The 17,975-nt window shown below is 43.3% G+C and overlaps 1 protein-coding gene across 1 annotated transcript in view; it reads left to right on the forward strand.

Annotated features, from left to right (window-relative positions):
- The window catches only part of CFAP47 (cilia and flagella associated protein 47), a 757,346-nt gene that overhangs the window by 254,073 nt on the left and 485,298 nt on the right, over positions 1 to 17,975 (forward strand). Inside the window, exons 36-37 of the mRNA XM_014520638.2 lie at positions 13,617 to 13,751; positions 13,863 to 13,975. Coding sequence (XP_014376124.2) covers positions 13,617 to 13,751; positions 13,863 to 13,975 — 248 coding nt within the window. The remainder of the gene's footprint in view (positions 1 to 13,616; positions 13,752 to 13,862; positions 13,976 to 17,975) is intronic.

Here is a 17,975-nt window from a genome sequence, read left to right on the forward strand (position 1 = left end):
TAGAGGAAAATTTCACAAGTTTACTTCATTTCGTTTAGTGTTGTAGTCTGCACTCTTTAAAGTAAAAGATAACTCTGTCTTGTATGAGGCTAGAATGGAAGTGAATATTGTCTTAAATGCTTGGAGCTTTTGCATTTAGTTTTTGTAGTGACAGCCCTGTAACAAACATAGCTGATAGGGACCTGTAGTTTTTCCCATCTGTCTTTTGTTTCTTAAAATTACTATATAATTATCAGTGTGATGCCTTCTTTGGCCTATCTTAAATTTTCTAATGGCATGTGTACATGTAATAAATTGACTGAGTTTAATTTAGTATGTGATGAAAGGAAAGCCTATTCTAGGACTTCTCAAATGTATATTTTTTACAGACCTTCCCTAAATTCAGTCTTATTGTGTCAAGATGCAGGTTTCTTTAGCTGGAGAGAATATCTTTTCATTGCTGCTCCTTAATGTGTCAATAGGAAATTGCTGGGTAATGAAACAGATTGCAGCTATTTTCCAGTTTGACATGCTTTCCCAGACTCTGACAGCCCAAGACCTAGGATCTAATGCTTAATTTCTGTATGTTGTAGTACATTGCTCATTGTGCACTGTGTTTTGTGTATTAAGTAAGAAATTTCAACCAATGTTGTGTTTCTAATAAATGGTATGCTTTGTATTAGGCTACCATACAGACCAATATTAAAGCTATTAACCAAGACAAGCAGGACATTTAGGGGGAAAATCTTCAAATATTTCTTGTTGATTTCCATATTAAAATGTGGGTAATGGGATGGGAATATTATTTAAAATGGAAATACAACTTTCCTTTCATTATCAAGCTTAGAGCAAGTGTTCTTTTAGCTTTTGCTTTTGTGGCTAGTAAATGTAATGCTTTAACTCATGCTACCTTTCATTAGTATTTAGCCAAGGGAGGAATGAAAATGACCTGCGTTACTAAAATTAGAATAAATTTGTGTCTAATTTTAAGGTTCCTGTTAGTGAGAATTCACATGGGAATTATTCTGCCCTTTACAGCTGCTTTTCAGAGTTGTCTAGTTCTGGCATATTTTACAATGATAAGAAATATATCTGTTGTTTTGGTGTTAATTTTCTGTTTCTGCTACCTTAAAAAGACTTTTCTGAAAGTACTTAAAATATCCTTCTTTTCTCAGAAATCTGCTTTAAAACATTTAATTTAATCTTTGGGGAAATAGTAAGAGAGGGAAAGGCATATCTGTACATATCCTTACTAACTTCAATTTTAGGACACAAGGGAAAGGGTCTTAATCAAAGCATGTTTTTTCAGATAAGTTTAATAATAATTAATTTTTCATTTTATCTTTTTAATATGGAAGGACACAATATAACAAATGGGAACTCACTAGATGGAGAATATAGCAAAATTATAATGTTTTATCTTCACTGTTCATCCTTTTACCACATAGTAATTATAATTAAGGATTGGTTCATCTGGAAGTAAACATATATTAAAGTGAAATTATTTAATGCAAGTAATATTGCTGCCTAGATTCACATCAGGGAGCAGGAGATAGATAGGACAGCTGCTCAGAGCTGCTGTTTTACGATTATCCTCTTCCCTTGGAAGTTTTTGAATCCTCTTGATTAATTTGCTGGAAAATTATTCAGATATTGGCATAGATAGTTAATTATGAAAATAACTTGGCGAGAAACATTTTTTCTTTCCTTTTTAAAGCATTTAAAGAGCTTTCGCTCTTTAGCTAGAGAATGTCTGTAGATGATTAGGACCATCATTTAGTTGATAGTAAACATAATGTGGACAGTATAGAAGCTGCAAGTCACAATTCTGTGAATAACTGATATATGCATTTTATTAGAATTAATATGTATTAACTTGATAGCCTGCCTAAAACCCCTTGGAAGTAGTAAAAGATTTTACAAGAAGTATCATGAAAAAATGAGTTTTCTCAAACCATTGATGATGTATATAGCGGTCAAAGACTTCATGTGTTTTATTTTGGGTGCATAAACAGTTGTTTTCAATCCTAAAAGTATATTGTGATAAACTAATTTATCAAGAAGGTATGAGTTAGTGATTTGGTAAACTGAATTGAAAAGAATACAAATGTTGTAAATCTTGCACAGATGAAAAAGATGACTCCTCAACGTTGCTGAAAATCTTGGTTTCCATGGTCACCTAATGAGTGCTCTAATGACAACTACTAAGTCACAAAGTACCATACTTTCTTCCATATGATGCACAGCTTTTTTTCAAAACCCAGCTGCTAGAAATTGGAATGAAAATTATAGGTGAGAAATATGATAGGAACAGGTTCTGCAGTGATCCACATTGAGCAGAACAATGAGTAGGCTCAGCTGTCTAGCAGCTGCTACTCACTTAGTACAAGGAAAAATCTTTTTACTCCTTTATTCTGGCTTTCAAAAACAAGGCCTATATTATATTTTGGAATTTGTTGTTTGTGAGAAAATATAAGGTATTTTACATTTGGGAAATATTTCTGAATGAAATTAGCATTAATGTTGCTTTTAATAAAGCACTGGTGAAGTACTCTGACGTTTGGCTTTCACAAACTTTAACATTTACAGACAAACACTTCATCCTGATACTATAAAACTGCAAAACTCTAAACAAGCTGTCAGAAACAGGTAAGCTAGAGAATTTTACAGTCTGAGCATGTCCTCATGAGACATTTACTGCGGAGCTGACTAATTAGCGCTGCAGTAACTATCTCAGTATCTACATGTGCACTCCTTTTAAGGGAGTAGGAAACTAATCAGTTCTGCAGCAGGGTAGTACTTGTGAATACTGCCTGTATCTACTAGTATATATTACCCTGCTGCAGAGTTTTTTTTGTGTGCAGCAGTGCACCTGTAGTCATTGATTTGGCTGGCTAGGGCACAAGGGTACTTCATTGTGGGGGCTGCCTGCTTGCTAGCCCCACGCTGAAGCACTTTCATGACTCAGCCAGCCCCTCTGCAGCACACTGGGCCTGGTCAGACCAGCCTTGGGCTGGCATCCTGACCTCTGGGGCCCCCTGCCAGCTAGAGCTGCTCTGACTGGGCTCCATGTGCTGCACATGAATGAACTCCAGAGCTTATTGCTCCTGAGTTAATTGATCCCCAGTAGACATTCAAATAGTGTGCTTGGAAGCAAGAAGCTCTGGAGTTAATTCATGTGCATTCATAACACATATAGATGTGCTCTTGATACTTAATTTACTGCTGGAAAAAAGTTTGGGTCTAGTACTGATTTCCTCAACAAAAAAAAGTGAAAATTGTTCATAGTATTGTAGTGGTAAATCTGTTCTAAAGGACTCTTTGGAGTCTTAAGTAAACATTGTGCTACCAAGGGAAAGTTATTTTATTTTGGACTTGCTGAACATCAGGGTTGATGTGTAGTGGGTGCATGTGCACCCTTTGCGCATGGCGGTGCACCCCCTGCAAAAAGGCACTGCCGACACTGTTGGCGGTGCCTATGGGCGGTCACCGCCCGCCACCCCGCTGCCAGTCCATGATTGCCTCTGGCTACTGTCAACACTGCCAGCAGCGCCTGTGGGTGGTCACCGACCCATGGTCAGCTCTTGCCACCCTGCGCCCCCGCTGCCGCTGCTGGTGCCAGCAGCGTCTGTGGGAGGTCCCCGCTCACTGCTACCGGGCCTCTGCTGCCGCCAGTGCAGCTATGTCCCCCCAGCCACTGGGGGCACGTGCTGTTCATGCTGAACATTTTGACCTCTTGCTTTATTGCATAAATTGTTGTTGTTGTTGTTGTGCAACTGTATTCCATCTTGTCATTTCTCTGGGAGTTTGGCAGGTTGTTTTTTACTAAACTGTTCTGACAGTGATTTCAATGTAACCTGTACAGATGGAACGAAAATGTCTTTTGTAACCATTTTCCAGTTCCACACTGTCCTTAATGGACATATACAGTATACAGTTAAAATATCCCCTTCATTTCTCCACTCTATGCTGGTTTACAGTTGCAACTTCACCAGGAAGAACAGTATGATTATTTTACTTAAAGGAGGAACTTGAATTCTGGAGACACCTACAGTGGGGTGGCTGTGAAAAATATTCTCATCCTACCTGGAATAGTTTGGAGGGGAGATTCGCTGTGTGAAAGTTCACATGATTCTGTAGTTTTGAGTTGATCCTAGGTTAATATTATTGATATTAGACCATATCAAAGGTATGTTTCACATTAAAATAAGGGGAAAAAAAGAGAAATGGCTTAGTAGGCTTCAGTCTTTTCTGTTTGCAATCTCAGACATCCCTTAAATAAGTGCAAAACTGTTTAAATGGAAAATAAATATTAGAAAGATATTTAATATATTTTATTCTCCAGTAAGCTTTTAGGAGGAGCACACAGGGAAGTAAGTTAGCCCAGTGTTACTAGCCCATTCTTTGTGGGCTACTTGTAAGTACTATATTGGACCTTAGCAGTCTTTTACATGAGTTTAGTGAAGCAATTGGCATGTGCCAATAACATGGCTATGATGCTTGTAGTATGCCACCATGTGGCATCCATGGTGCTGCCTTGCATCATAAGGATGTATTATATAGCAATCCAAATGGACCTATCTTTGAATTTGTCTAATCCCTTTCTTGAATTTGGTTGCATGATCTACCTCTACAACTGCCTTTGGCAGTGAGTTCAGGCACAGTACAATCTTACAGTGGTGTAATTAACTGCACTGAAGTGCATGTATAGATGGTGACTGGGTGGGGACCAGACTCCTGGCTGCCGCCTAGCCACACAACTCCACAGGTTCTGCACCCTCATGCCCTAGCCAGCCCCTTTACTTCCTGATGCTGCCACCCACAGTTGGGCCTGGCTCTCCTGCCACCCTGGGCCTGCTCCATGCCAGCTTAAATTGCTGCTGTTATGAGTGCACATGTAGATGCTGAGCCTGGGAATAGCTTACTCCTGTGCAAACTGCACTGGACTTTATTGCTATGTGGTAATTGTATGAAATTAAGGCAAAACAATAAACTCTGAAGCTGAATGTCTTCAGGTGCGCCTGGGATTGCAGCCATTAGTGCTAGGCTGGAGCATACGTGGGCTGGCTGGGTACCTGGGGGGATCAGCCCCAGGCTCTGGGTGGCAGTTTCGAGTGGTGGAGGGGCTGACTGGGGCACAAGGGTGCTACAGCTTGGGGCTAGCCAGCGGCAGCCCCACACTGTAGCACCTTTGTGCCCCCACCAGCTCTGGTCACTGTTTACACATGCGTTTCAGCATGCTAAATGACTCCATTGTAGGATAGTAATTTTCCCAGACAGTACTATCCTACAGAGGAATTAATTCATTTGCTATACTCTAATATGGGCATAGATGGTGATGCTTCACTGTGGAGCTAATTTGTCAGCTCTGCAGTAAAGTGCATGTGTAGACGTACCCAGTGGCTAAGTACAGACGGTCAAAAACCTGAGGCTGAATCTATTCTATCTTCACAGGTTAGTCTAAGCTGTGTAGATTGAACCAATGCTTTGTGTTTAAAAAATATTACTTTTGTTTGCTTTAAACCTATGTCATTTCAGTGAATGCCCTCTAGTTCTTGTATTCTGGAATTTTGTGAATAACAGTTTCTTATTCACTTTATCCATATCCCTCAGGATTTTACAGACATATGTCATATAGCCTCTTAGCATTCTCCTTTCCAAGTGGAAGAATTTTAGCCTTTTTAATCTTTCCTCATTACCTTTGTTGCCCTTCTCTGTACCTTTTCTAATTCCATTACATCCTTTAGAACTCTCAAATGAATGCCATTTTTTCCGGCGACTTACTACAGTTTAACCTGTCTATTTGTTTTATAACCTCCTCTATTATTGCTTTAGTTTAATCCGACTCTTCAGATATAGGTGCCAAGAAGAACTGAGTTCATATGGGAATCTCCCCAGTATTCTCTACAGAGAAGAATGATTAAAATAATTCATTTCACTTCTCTGCTCTGGCCTTGAACGCACCTTTTACACCTTGGGATATAAAAGTCCTTTGTTTGTTTGTTTCCTCCAATAAGTAAACAAAATTATTCTCCCTGTTCTTCTGCATTTCTGTTCTTATGAATATTTTAATGAGAAAACTGGGTACTTGTCACAAACATATTTTGCTATTTCCTCATAAAAATGTCCATAAATATATGTGAGTGTCCAATGGCGAGGCAACTCTCAAGGATATCAAGGCATACATAATATCCAGGACATCAGAAATGTAGCTGCTTGATTATTATTGTACAAGAGTAGTAAGATAAATTTTGTTATGATAAAACTAGTGGAAACAGATAAGCTGCAGACACAATGCACATTATTTGGGGAGTATAAAATATAGTTTCATAGTAGCTAGGATCAGGAGGGACCTGAACAGATCATCTAGCCTGACCCCTTGCCACAGGCAGGAATGAATGCTGGGTTCACAAGATCCCAGACAGGTGATCGTCCAACCTCCTCTTGAACTTGCCCAAGGTAGGGGCAAGGACTACCTCCCTGGGAAGTTGGTTCCAGATTTTGGCCACCCTAACTGTAAAATATTGCCTTCTGATCTCCAACTTAAACCTGTTCTCCATCAGCTTATGACCATTGTTCCGCAACACCCCAGGTGGAGCTGGGGAGAAAAGAGCTCTGTCTATTTGCTGTTGATCCCCACTGATAAGCTTATAGGCAGCCACCAGGTCCCCCCTCAGCCTCCTCTTGCTGAGGCTGAACAGGTTCAGGTCCTTCAGTCTCTCCTTGTAGGGCCTGTCCTGCTGCTCTCTCACCAAGTGGGTGGCCCTTCTCTGAACCCTCTCCAGGCTGGCCACATCCCTTCTGAAGTGCGGTGCCCGGTACTGGACGCAGTACTCCAACTGTGGCCTGACCAGTGTCGCACAGAGGGGGAGTATCTCCTCTCTGGACGTGCTTGAGATGCACCTTTGGATGCATGACAAGGTATGGCTGACCTTGCTGGCTGCGGTCTGTCATTGGCTGGTCATGTTCATCTTGGAGTCAATAATGACTCCGAGATCCCTTTCCGCCTCTGTGCTTTCAAGAAGGGAACTCCCAGCCTGTATGTATGCTGTGGATTCCTTCTCCCAAGATGCAGCACCCTGCGTTTGTCTACGCTGAACCCCATCCTAGTCTCATCTGCCCACTTTTGTAGTCTGTCTAAATCTAGTTGCAGCCTCTCTCTCCCTACAAGTGTGTCCATCCCGCATCACATCTTAGTGTCATCAGCAAAGTTGGACAGCGTGCTTTCCACCCCCTCGTTCAAGTCACTGATGAAGATGTTAAACAGTGCAGGCCAGAGGACCGAGCCCTGGGGTACCCCAATGCTCACATCTCGCCAGGTCAAGTACAACCCATCCACCACTACTCTCTGGGTGCGCCCCATCAGCCAATTTTTTACCCATCCAACTGTGCAGGCATCAATGCTGCAGTTACTTAATTTATTGATGAGGATGGCATGAGAGACAGTGTCAAAGGCCTTCTTAAAGTCTAGAAAGACTGTCCACAGCGACACCATCATCTAAGGATTTAGTTACTTGGTCATAAAAGGCAATCAGGTTGGTCTGGCAGGACCTGCCTTTGGTGAAGCCATGCTGATTGCCCCTGAGCATGATCTCCCCTGCAGGCCCCCCACAGATGTGCTCCTTGATGATCCTCTCCAAGAGCTCCCTGAGCACCGAGGTGAGGCTTACAGGCCTATAATTACTTGGGTCCTCCTTCCTCCTCTTCTTAAAAATTGGGACCACATTAGCCAGTTTCCAATCCCCCGCCACCTGGCCAGATGACCACGAGTGCTCATACAGTCGGGCCAAAGGCTCCACGATGACCCCTGCCAGCTCCCTCAACACCCTTGGGTGCAGGGCATCTGGACCTGCAGATTTAAAAATGTCTAGCCCTTCCAGAAGATCCCTAACTACATCTGCACTGACTGAAGTCTTGATAGAGTTATCCCCAAGATTGTAACTACATCTGGTAGGTGGGATATCCCAGTCCCTGTTCAGGAAAAATGAGGCAAAGCAACTGTTAAAAATATCAGCTTTCTTGTCTGGCATGGCCACCAGATTACCATTTGTGTTTTGCAGGGGCCCTACATTGCCTGGTGCCCTCTTCTTGTTCCCAACGTACTTGAAAAAGGACTTTTTGTTGTCCTTAGTCCTGGACGTTAGCCTGAGTTCCATCTCTGCCTTGGCCTTCCTTATAGCCCTCCTACACTCCCGGGCCGAGGAGGAGTACTATATATATAATCAGGAATAGCATGTAGCTGTTAAGTTTTGAATGACTGTTACTTAAAAGTTTCAGTGGATTTTGAAACTGAGTTGATACCTGTTAGAGATAAGGTATGCAGAGCCACAGAAGAGACTAAAGGAATAATTTGAAGAATAAAGAGCATGGAGTGGTGTGATGGAGACTACAAGAAACAGTTGAGGATCAGTATGCAGCAAGAATAATATGGCTTCAGAACTGGAATTGGTCTTATGCTGTGTGTGCCTGCCACTTTAAGGGCCTGGAGCTGGCAGCCTCCAGGTGCCTGATTAGGGCAGCCATTTTGAGACATGGGCTGCTCATATAAACAAGGCAGTTTGGCTGCAGGAGGCAGGCAGCAACATCGCCTGGCTGTAGGGCTGCTGTGAATGACCCGGAGGAAAGGGGGAGCTGCAAGGGGATGGTAAGGAGGCTCCTGGTCCTGGGCATGACCTGAAACTGCACCCTGACGGGAGTGGGTGGTCTGGTGGGGCTCTCAGTAGCGCAGGAGCCCCCAGGAAATGCCAGGCCAGTTACCACCCCGGTGGAAGGCGGGTCAGGGCGCCTTAACCCCTAGCTCCCACCGCTGGGTGGGTAACCCTATGTTTGGAGGGGCCCAGAGGGCGGATCCCGAGAGAGTGAATGATTACTGGGCGTGATGCTGCGGTGACCCTGGGAAAAAGGGGGTAGTAGTGCGATGAGCCCGAAGAGAGAGTGAGGGGCTAGAGACCCAGAGCGAAGGGGATAGTACCCTCGACTGGCCCATGCTGGGGCCAGGACCAGAGAGGGTCAAAAGGGCCAGGGGCCCACCACGAGGGACGCCCAAGAGCCAGGGGCCTGGGGTCCCGACGGGCCTGGAGGTGGGCCAGGGCCAGGTAGCCGAAGGTTCCGGGGGGACCACACCCGAGAGGGGAAAATGGCTTCGGGAGGGCTAGTAGCCCGGATGAAGGCGGAGAGGCCACCTGATCAGGAGGGATCATAGAGGGGTCCTGTTTAGAAGATTCTGGGTCCCAGCATGGGGGCTGGAAGAGATGAACACCATGATGCTATCTGCGAGGCTTGGGCTGTGGTATTAGGGGAGGTTGGAGCTGCAGAGCGCCCCTGGCATCGGGGCATTACAATGGGTAGCCTGTCGCTTAATTAACATCGTAGTTGAACTAATTATCATCAAAGGCATGGCGGGCGGGGTAGGGGGGGGGGTGGCCCGCGGGAGACAGGGGGGCGGGCCACGAAGAGCTCGGCCCGGAGTAGGCCCCCTGTCACGGTGACAGGCGGGCGGGCCACAGAGCTCGGCCCCAGGTGGCCCCCTGCCACACTGAGGAATATGATAAAGACACAAGAAATGCCAAGAGGCTGATAAGAATATACATGTGTGGCTGGGTGGAGAAGATGCAGTATGAAAAAAACACTAATATGGCGTTGTGCAGGGGTATCTGTGTATGAAGAAAAGGATATTTACCCTGAGCAAATCTGATAAAAGAAAACATCAAAATATTTAATATGACAGATAATGCAACTATAGAATGATGGAAAGAGTATGCTAGTGAAATTGATAAAGGTGAACAACAAATAAACATTTTTCAGGCAAAGGATACAGTTGCAGAAGAAGGACATTTTGAAGGGATTCTAGGGGCAATTACAATGCTTGTTAACAGTAAAGCACAGCCTTCCAATGAATTATTAGGCGCAGGAGGTATATGTTGGAAATAGATTGGAAAGCTGGGCTGTAGCTGGCAGGATGAAGTTCAGTGCTGACAAATGCAAGATGTTACAAGGTGTAAACAGTGACCAGAGCTGGTGGGAGCACAAAGGTGCTACAGAGCAGGGGCTGCCTGCTGGCTAGCCCCACACTGTAGCATGCTCATGTCCCTGTGAGCCCCTCCACCACCTGAAACTGCCATCCGGAGCCTGGGGCTGACCCCTCAAATGCATGCAGGATCAGGCAGTTCAGCTTTGCTTTCCCACTTCTGTTAGAAACATATCCATCTTATTTAGCAACTGGAAGAAACAGTTGAGAATTTTAACCCAAATGAGCTATCTCAATTCTGTGTGATACAAGATATCTCCATGTTCTGTTTTAACGTCAGCAAGGAGCTATTGATAGTGGTGAAGGTTCAAGCCCTGCCTCAGATGAAATTCACTCTTGAAACAACCACACCTGTGCCTGAGTTTCAGTGTATTACTTTTCTGCATGACAGCTGTTGGTGTATGAGGCAGTGAAGCTGCTTCAAAGCTCACCATTCAGTATTTGCATTTTGGTGTTGATGTCCCCTATTATACCAGCCTTGCATCTTATTGTTTCATATACCTTTGTTGCATTTTTTGCTTTCTTCCAGCCCAGCTGAAATGTATTAATTGTTTAGCACACATTGAAAATAAGTCTTCTCCTCTGGTTGTCCCCTTCTTACTCTGAAGTGCTTCAAGTTTCTCAGTAACCTTAAGCATTGAGCCTATTCCTCATGCCAGTATGAGCAGTTGGGCTGTATCTGACACATCATTACTCATCAAGTGCCACTGAAAAATTTTGGAACACTTTGGCCTTTTCTTTCAGCGTGCAAAGCAAATCTATCCTCATATCTTCAGTTTGTCTCCTCATAGTATGAGCTGAAAGACACATCATTTATCAAGTTATTTTTTTTAGGACATACCTCCTTAATCACTTTCATCATATACTCTTTTGTGAATTCTCCATCTGTAAAAAGCCTCCCACTATCAGCAAGCAACTTAGCCATGTGATAACTAGCTTGAACAATTGCTAGGGTTTGCTTAGAGTATCTTCTAAAAATATTCTGCTGACTAGACAAACCATTTCTCAGAGCTTCTACTTTGTCACTCCTAGGTTGCCCTACTGAGCAGCTGCCCCCTTCCCCCCACCCCATCTAAATATATCTATCTATCTATCTATCTATCTATCTGTATGATAGATGTATCAGAATAACAGATGATATTGTATTCCTTGAACAATGAAACAGTGTCTTGGCTAATAAGGCATGCTGCTTTGTCTTTGCTTTGCACAAAGAAGTAGTCATATATCTACTACTCACTGAACACTTGCTACACACTAGGTGTATCTATACGAGATGTTTACTGTACAGTTGACTAATTAGCTGTGAAATAAATGTTTTGGCATCTCCATGTATGCCCCTATTAGGCTGGAGTAAACTCATTTACAAATCTTTCTATCTTTCTGTGAAGTAAAAAGCTCCATGGCAGCACTCATGTAGGTGTTGCCCAGTTGGCTCGGGCACAAGGGTGTTTCAGTGTGGGAGCAGCCTGCCAGCTAGGATCACACTGAAGCTCTTGCATGACCCAGTCAGCCCCTGCACAGCACATGGAGCTGGGGTGGACAGCTGCAGGTTGGCAGGCAGACCCTCAAAGCCTCTTACCAGCTGAGGCTGTTCTGTCCAGGCTCCACATGCTGCACTTGAATAAATTGTGGCGCTTATTGCTTCAGTGTTAATAGCTCCCAGGCACATGTTCAAATGGTGCTCCCAGGAGGAATTAACTGTGGAGCAATAAGTTCCTCAGTTTATTCAGGCACCATAATTCCACTTTTAGACTCGCCCACTATGAATTTCTTTTCAACAATGACATGGCAATGGGTGGCTCTTTCAGGAGAGCATGCGTACAGAGATTACTGGACTGCCTGGCTGGCACTAATGCTAAACTAATTAGAGGCACTGCTTTCTGAGTGAATTTTAGGAACTCAAAACAACCTTTTAGTTTTTCTGGGAAAGCAGTGGGAATGACATATGGAACACCCACTAATGCATTCCTGTCCCCAACAAACCTTAGGGACAGATAGTCCTGCACACCAAGGGGAGTAAAGGGACAGGCAGCTTTTCCTCACACACTACATTGCAAGTAAGTTCTACCTCCCCTACACCCTACAGAAGGTTCCTGTCTGCAGAGTGTTTCCACCTACTACAATTGCACAAATGCAGTACAATGCAGCTCCTTTCTTGGATGCTCCAGAAGTCTGTCTGGTTGAGGACATGCTGAAAAAAGCCACTGCTGCAACTTCTTCCTGGGATGTGGCACACCAAGATCTAGGACTAGCAGACTGTGAGGAACATTTCAAAATGTAGGAACCATGGCAGCAGCTGCAGCCACAGCTGTGCTGTCTGTGCCGGGCTGTTCAGGGACACATTACTATTGCCCAGTGTAGTACTCTTTGGGACACATGGAAGAGCCATAAAAACAGTTGCAGCCACAGCTGTGCAGTCCATGCTGGGTTCCTTGGAGACATGATGGTAGTTCGGTCCCTGTCCCAGCTGCTTCCCAGTGCAGCACACTTTGAGACACCTGGAGGGACTGCTACGGCAGTTGCAGCAACAGCCATATCGTCTGTTCTGTACCATACACTAAGCTGATCAGGAACATGTTGGTGGCTTTGTTGTGTTCCTAGCTGCTGCAGTTGCTGCTCAGTGCGGGGTGCAGAGAGGACCACCTAGCTTCTTTGTGTGTCCCAGTGCATGCTCTGCTACACAGCTGCTGTAGTGGCAAGGACTGGGACAGAAGTGGCAGCCTGGCATGCAGTGCAGAATGGACCACCTGGCCTACTTTGATTTAGGCCTGCTCTGGCTTAGGGACATGTAACTAGTCCACATGTCCCTAAGCCACTGTGCACTAAGCTGGTCAGGGATCTGCCATTGCCTCGATCCCAGTCCTTGCTGCTGCTGCAGCTGCTTCAGGGGTGTGGTACAGAATGGGATGGATGGCTGTGGCTCCCACCGTAGCTCCTCTGCATATCCCAAGGCCCAGTGTGCTTTGGGACACTCCTCTTAGTCTGTCGGGTCCTGGAGCTTGACAGACTGGTTAGAAAAGCTCCAGATCTAGCCCAAGGGCTGTACATTGCCAACCCCTGTTTTAGTCGCATGTCTTTGTGGGGAGTCAATGCCATGACATTTATCATGTAATGAAGAGAAAATATTATGTAGAAGTGCACTGGTGATATTCTATATTTAGAAGTAGCTATGGTAAGTGTTACATATTTAGTTACAAAAATTTACAAGCTATATGACTATATGCTTATCTTGCTAGAAAAAACTTGGACAGATATATTTCTTAACCAGTAAGATTGGTTTGCTGTTTCTGTTATATTCTGTTTCGTTAAAATGTATTTATTTTTCAAAAAATGTGGAAGAAAGGTATAGAACAATATTTTCCATTTCATTCTTTAAATGATGTTTCTTTTACCTAGATAGTCATTTTTGTGAATTAGTTTTCTAAATGCTAATGCATTTTTTATTTCAGTTGTGTACCTCACTCAGATGTTAATAGGCTAAGTTAAAAACAGGTTTACATCTTAAAGAGCTATTTTACATTTTAAATTCTGCATCTTAATAAATAACCTTCAATTTTACATGCAAGTTTAGAATTAATATTTATTGTTTCTTTTTCTGTTTTTAAATTAGGCCACTGACATCTGTGATCCAAATCCAATCATGATGCTTATGCTCTGTGTCTATTTGTATGAAATACTACCTCAATATTTACCCAAGAGGACTATTGAGTTTACTGGTACACTCCATGCTACTCTTGTTAAACAGGTACTGATACTCTTAACTAACCAAAGCAGACTACTTATGGGCAGTGTGTTTTTTCATTCTAAAAAGCAACGAAGCAAAACATTTAAAAAATACTTTGTTTTGTTGTGATAGGTGCGTCTGAAAAATCCAAGTTTTAAACCTTTGATATACAGTGCTACAATTGTAGGAAGAGAGTGTGCTGATTTCTCTTTACCTAAGGGAAACACTGTTGTCATTGCCCCGAAGTAAGTAACCATTGGTTTAGTTATATTAAATGTGATAATTTTATAGATTTAGCAATAAGCAACTAAAAGGAAGCAATACTGTGGTTTCTAGTTATAGAGGAAAAACAGAATGTATTCACTTAGGGAGTTTTCTCATTTTATATACAAAGACAAAGAATAATCAGTATAAAGATCAAATACCTCCTTAAATTGGTGTTCATCCAGTTTAACTCATCAATATCATACTTTTCGGTTGTCTCAGAACAACTCTACACATATATCTCTTCAGTCCTAACAGGAGCCTCCTTTCTCTGGAAATAATGTCCCATTGTGATGAAAGCCTTATATTTGAGCTTGGATTCACTGTTCCAAATTTCCCTCAAGTAGAGCTGATGAAGCTCCTCAGAAAATTCATCTGCATTTCTGGTGTTAACACCTTAGGTCAATGTGTGGTGATAAAATCCTTTTCTATAGGCTACCTGTTTTGATATCTTGCTGTTATACTCCAGGAATGTCTTTTGTTATGCTGTAGCAAGATGGAAAGTTCAGGAGGTCATGTCAAGACTTTGATAGTCTTGTTAGTGAACCTCATTGCAACCTGCAGATGAGAATTGTTTAAGCTACAACATGTAGTTTTTTCTATAGCTTACATTTCTAAAATGCTAACTTATTTCAGGGTCACTAAGGGATTTAATGTTTGGAAAATATTGTACTGCAACAGACATTTACTAGTTGAAAACCTAACTTTTCTATATTATGTGTGTTGTGCTTCTTCTGTGTTTCCTCATTGAGTATTCCGGGCATTTTTTTATGTAAAGGTTTTTCTTCACTGCACACAGATTAACTGCAAAAAGCCCACAGTAGCCGTGTGTCCCATTAGTAGTAAGTGGAACACCCAGCATTATGTATTTACAGGCTTTGTACCCCATGTCTGAAGTAAAAGAAATGGATTAGTGTAGGCAAAATGTAAAACAGGCCAAATTTTGTAAAGAAATAAGCTTCTATTCATGTTTCTAAAGCAGGGAGGAAGGATGGGGGTGAGAGAAGAGAACCTGTCAAAGTAGACATTATCCTTTTAAAAATTTAAGGAACTGACAGCAAATGTAGTGCTCTTTTAAGATGATCAAAATTTTAATATTAAATAACATGCCTATTGTAAATATGTGCAGAAAGTAGAAATGGGTAATGCTGTGTTACCATTGATCTTTGAAGCTGATTTGTTTCAGTTTTCTTTGCAATTACTTCAGATAGGAATTAAAATAAAAAGGTAATCTTGAAAAATATCATGTATTTTTTTTATGAAAGGTCAATACCATGGTTGTTTTTCACTTAACCTTTTGAAGAGCATAAAAAGACACAAGCAAATGTATGCACATTTTGGCTTTAAGCCTGTCATTATATAATGTAGTATATCTATGGAAAAATTGATGGAAATGAAATGCGCTCAAAAATTTATAACTGATTTGTGACTACTAAGTACAGTCCTAACCGAAATTTATTGTAATACAATCTTGCTTGCACTCTTAGGCCACTACACTTAAAATATATAAATAAGTAATAACTAATATATGTATGGTAAAAACTAATATTATTACATACTTAAGTGCTTACCATGTGTTTGTGTGGGTGTATGGTAAATTATAGTTAATAGCTTTGTTAATGAGGTATAGAAAACAGAATGCTATGACTCAAAGCAAGATGAGGTAGATGACATGTGTGTTTGGGAGTTTTACTTGTTTTGACTTCTTAATATGTCACAGTAATGTAAATAATATGCTAAAATTTAATTGGCTATACCTCTGCACAGTGCTATAGCCACTGGCTGAACTTTATAGTATCGCTACAAATGGCAGATAACCTTCATGAAGCAAGTAGTAAAGCATCAATAAAATCTAACCATCATATATAATGATTTTTCTAACTCAAAAGGCACTGTACTCAATAAAAGTAGCTGTATGTTTGGACCTTATGACAGGCCAACATGAACAAATTAGTCAGTGGGGTGAACTGAGAAACCATTAATCAATCTCAACTATTCTTATCTATAACTGGTGATTTATTTCCCAAAGCAGAGGAAAATAGCAGGAAAAAATGATTGGAGAGAGGAAAGAGTTTAGATAGAAGGATGTGAATGTGGGAATGGAAACTGGATTTCCTTAAGAAGAGTTTTGTTTGGTAGCCAAGAATCCATGATATCACAGCCAAGGAAGAGGACAGCTTTGGCTTAAGCCCATCCTGACCCAGTTAGTTCTGATCGAGAGATCAGGGCAAGTCATCCCCGGAACAAGAGTCACCCACAGTATGCCCAGAGCCGCACCCTGGTCCCAGCTAGGCTGAGTGAGGTAATCAGGGCAGCCAGTCCCCTGAAACCTTAGGTAGCACACCCCACCTTCCAGTCCTTAAAAGGCAGGCCCAGCCCACAGTCTTCTTGTCCTGGTAAAGGTGCAGCAGAGAAAGGCAGGCTGACCATTAAGCAAAAGGAAAAATGCCTGTGTAGGGCTAGGGAGACCACCTGACTGGAAGGGGCAGTGCTTTGCGGCGCACACTCTGGGAAGACCGCTTCAGGCTCAACTCTGAAAAACTTCTTCACAGTCAGGGTGTCCAGACTGCAATAAGCTCCCTCCAGAGGTGGTGCAATCACCTACCCTGGAAATCTGCAAGAGGAGACTGGACACCCACCTTGCTGGGGTCACCTGACCCCAGCTGTCTTTCCTGCCTAGTGCAGGGGGGCTGGACCTGATGATCTTGTGAGGTCCCTTCCAGCCCCTAACAATCTATGAACATAAGCCCAGTGCTGCTGAAGCAAAGCAAGCAATCTGGCCCTACGTGGTTCAGGGGAAAGTAGCCCTGGGAAAGGGGCTGCAGGAGACAGCCGGGTAGCCAAGACCCTCAGGAGAGCTGGGAGATGAGAGCAAAGGGAAGTATGGCTTACACAATGACATTGACCTAGGTTGAGGGAAACTTTTAGATGGGAAGTGGGTGCTGGTGTTGATGTTTGTGTTGCATTTAAGCTTGATGCTGGAGGACCAGATTGTGGCTGCAGGGGAGGATTGGAGGCCACATACCAGGGTGCCTGAGGCATTCAGCATTTCAAGCCCCATGAAGTGGGGAGGGAGAGTGTGAGCGAAATTGGGAAGGCTGGAGCTGATAGGGCCAGAGTCTGCACCCTGAGAATGAGAGGGGGCAGGCCAGAGCCTAGAGGTACAGATCGAGTGGGCCTAAGCTTAGGAGTCCACAGTTAGAGCAACTGGTGGACCAAAGTGAAGAGGGCTTTGGCCTGTACAGCTGTGGTCACCAACTAGTGGATCTCGATCCACCAGTAGATCTTGGAGTCTATCCAAGGCTGGGGTGGGGGGCTGAGTACACGTGTGCATGCACGTGTTCCCCAGCCCAGCAGGTCAATCTGTGGTGGAGGGGAAGGAGTGGCGGCTAAATTGAGACCCCAGCACTGAGGGACAATGCTGCAGAGGCAGGAGCAGGGGTAAATTGAGTGGCGCCCTGGCCAGGTAGGACTTAACTGCTGGGGAGGTGTATCCCCAAATAATTTTTTCTCCCTCTGCCTCGATCTGCTCCCCACTTCCCTCCCCACAGACTTAGCTGCTGGGCAGGGTGGGTGGGGGTTGGCGTCAGCGCACAGTAGAACTTGGGTTGCTTTTAAATGCGAAAGGTGATGTCCTACTTAAAAGGTTGGAGAACATTGCCATACAGGCTGGGGCTAGGATTGAGAGTAACATCTGTGAGGCATGGGCAGAGCCAGATTGATGCATAGGCAAACTAGGCACATGCCTAGGGCCCTAAATGAAGAAGGGGCCCAGTTTTGCTTATTTTATATATTATAATTATTAAGTGGGGAGAAAAAAAAGTAATATAAAAATTTCATCTTCAGCTGGGGGCCCATGAGTTTGTTTGCCTAGGGCCCACTAAAACATTTATCTGGCCCTGGACATGGATGTAGCTATAGATTCATAGATGTTAGGGTCGGAAGGGACCTCAATAGATCATCGAGTCTGACCCCCTGCAT

This window comes from Alligator sinensis, unplaced genomic scaffold (assembly GCF_000455745.1).
Source record: "Alligator sinensis unplaced genomic scaffold, ASM45574v1 scaffold243_1, whole genome shotgun sequence".
NCBI classification, from domain to species: domain Eukaryota; kingdom Metazoa; phylum Chordata; order Crocodylia; family Alligatoridae; genus Alligator; species Alligator sinensis.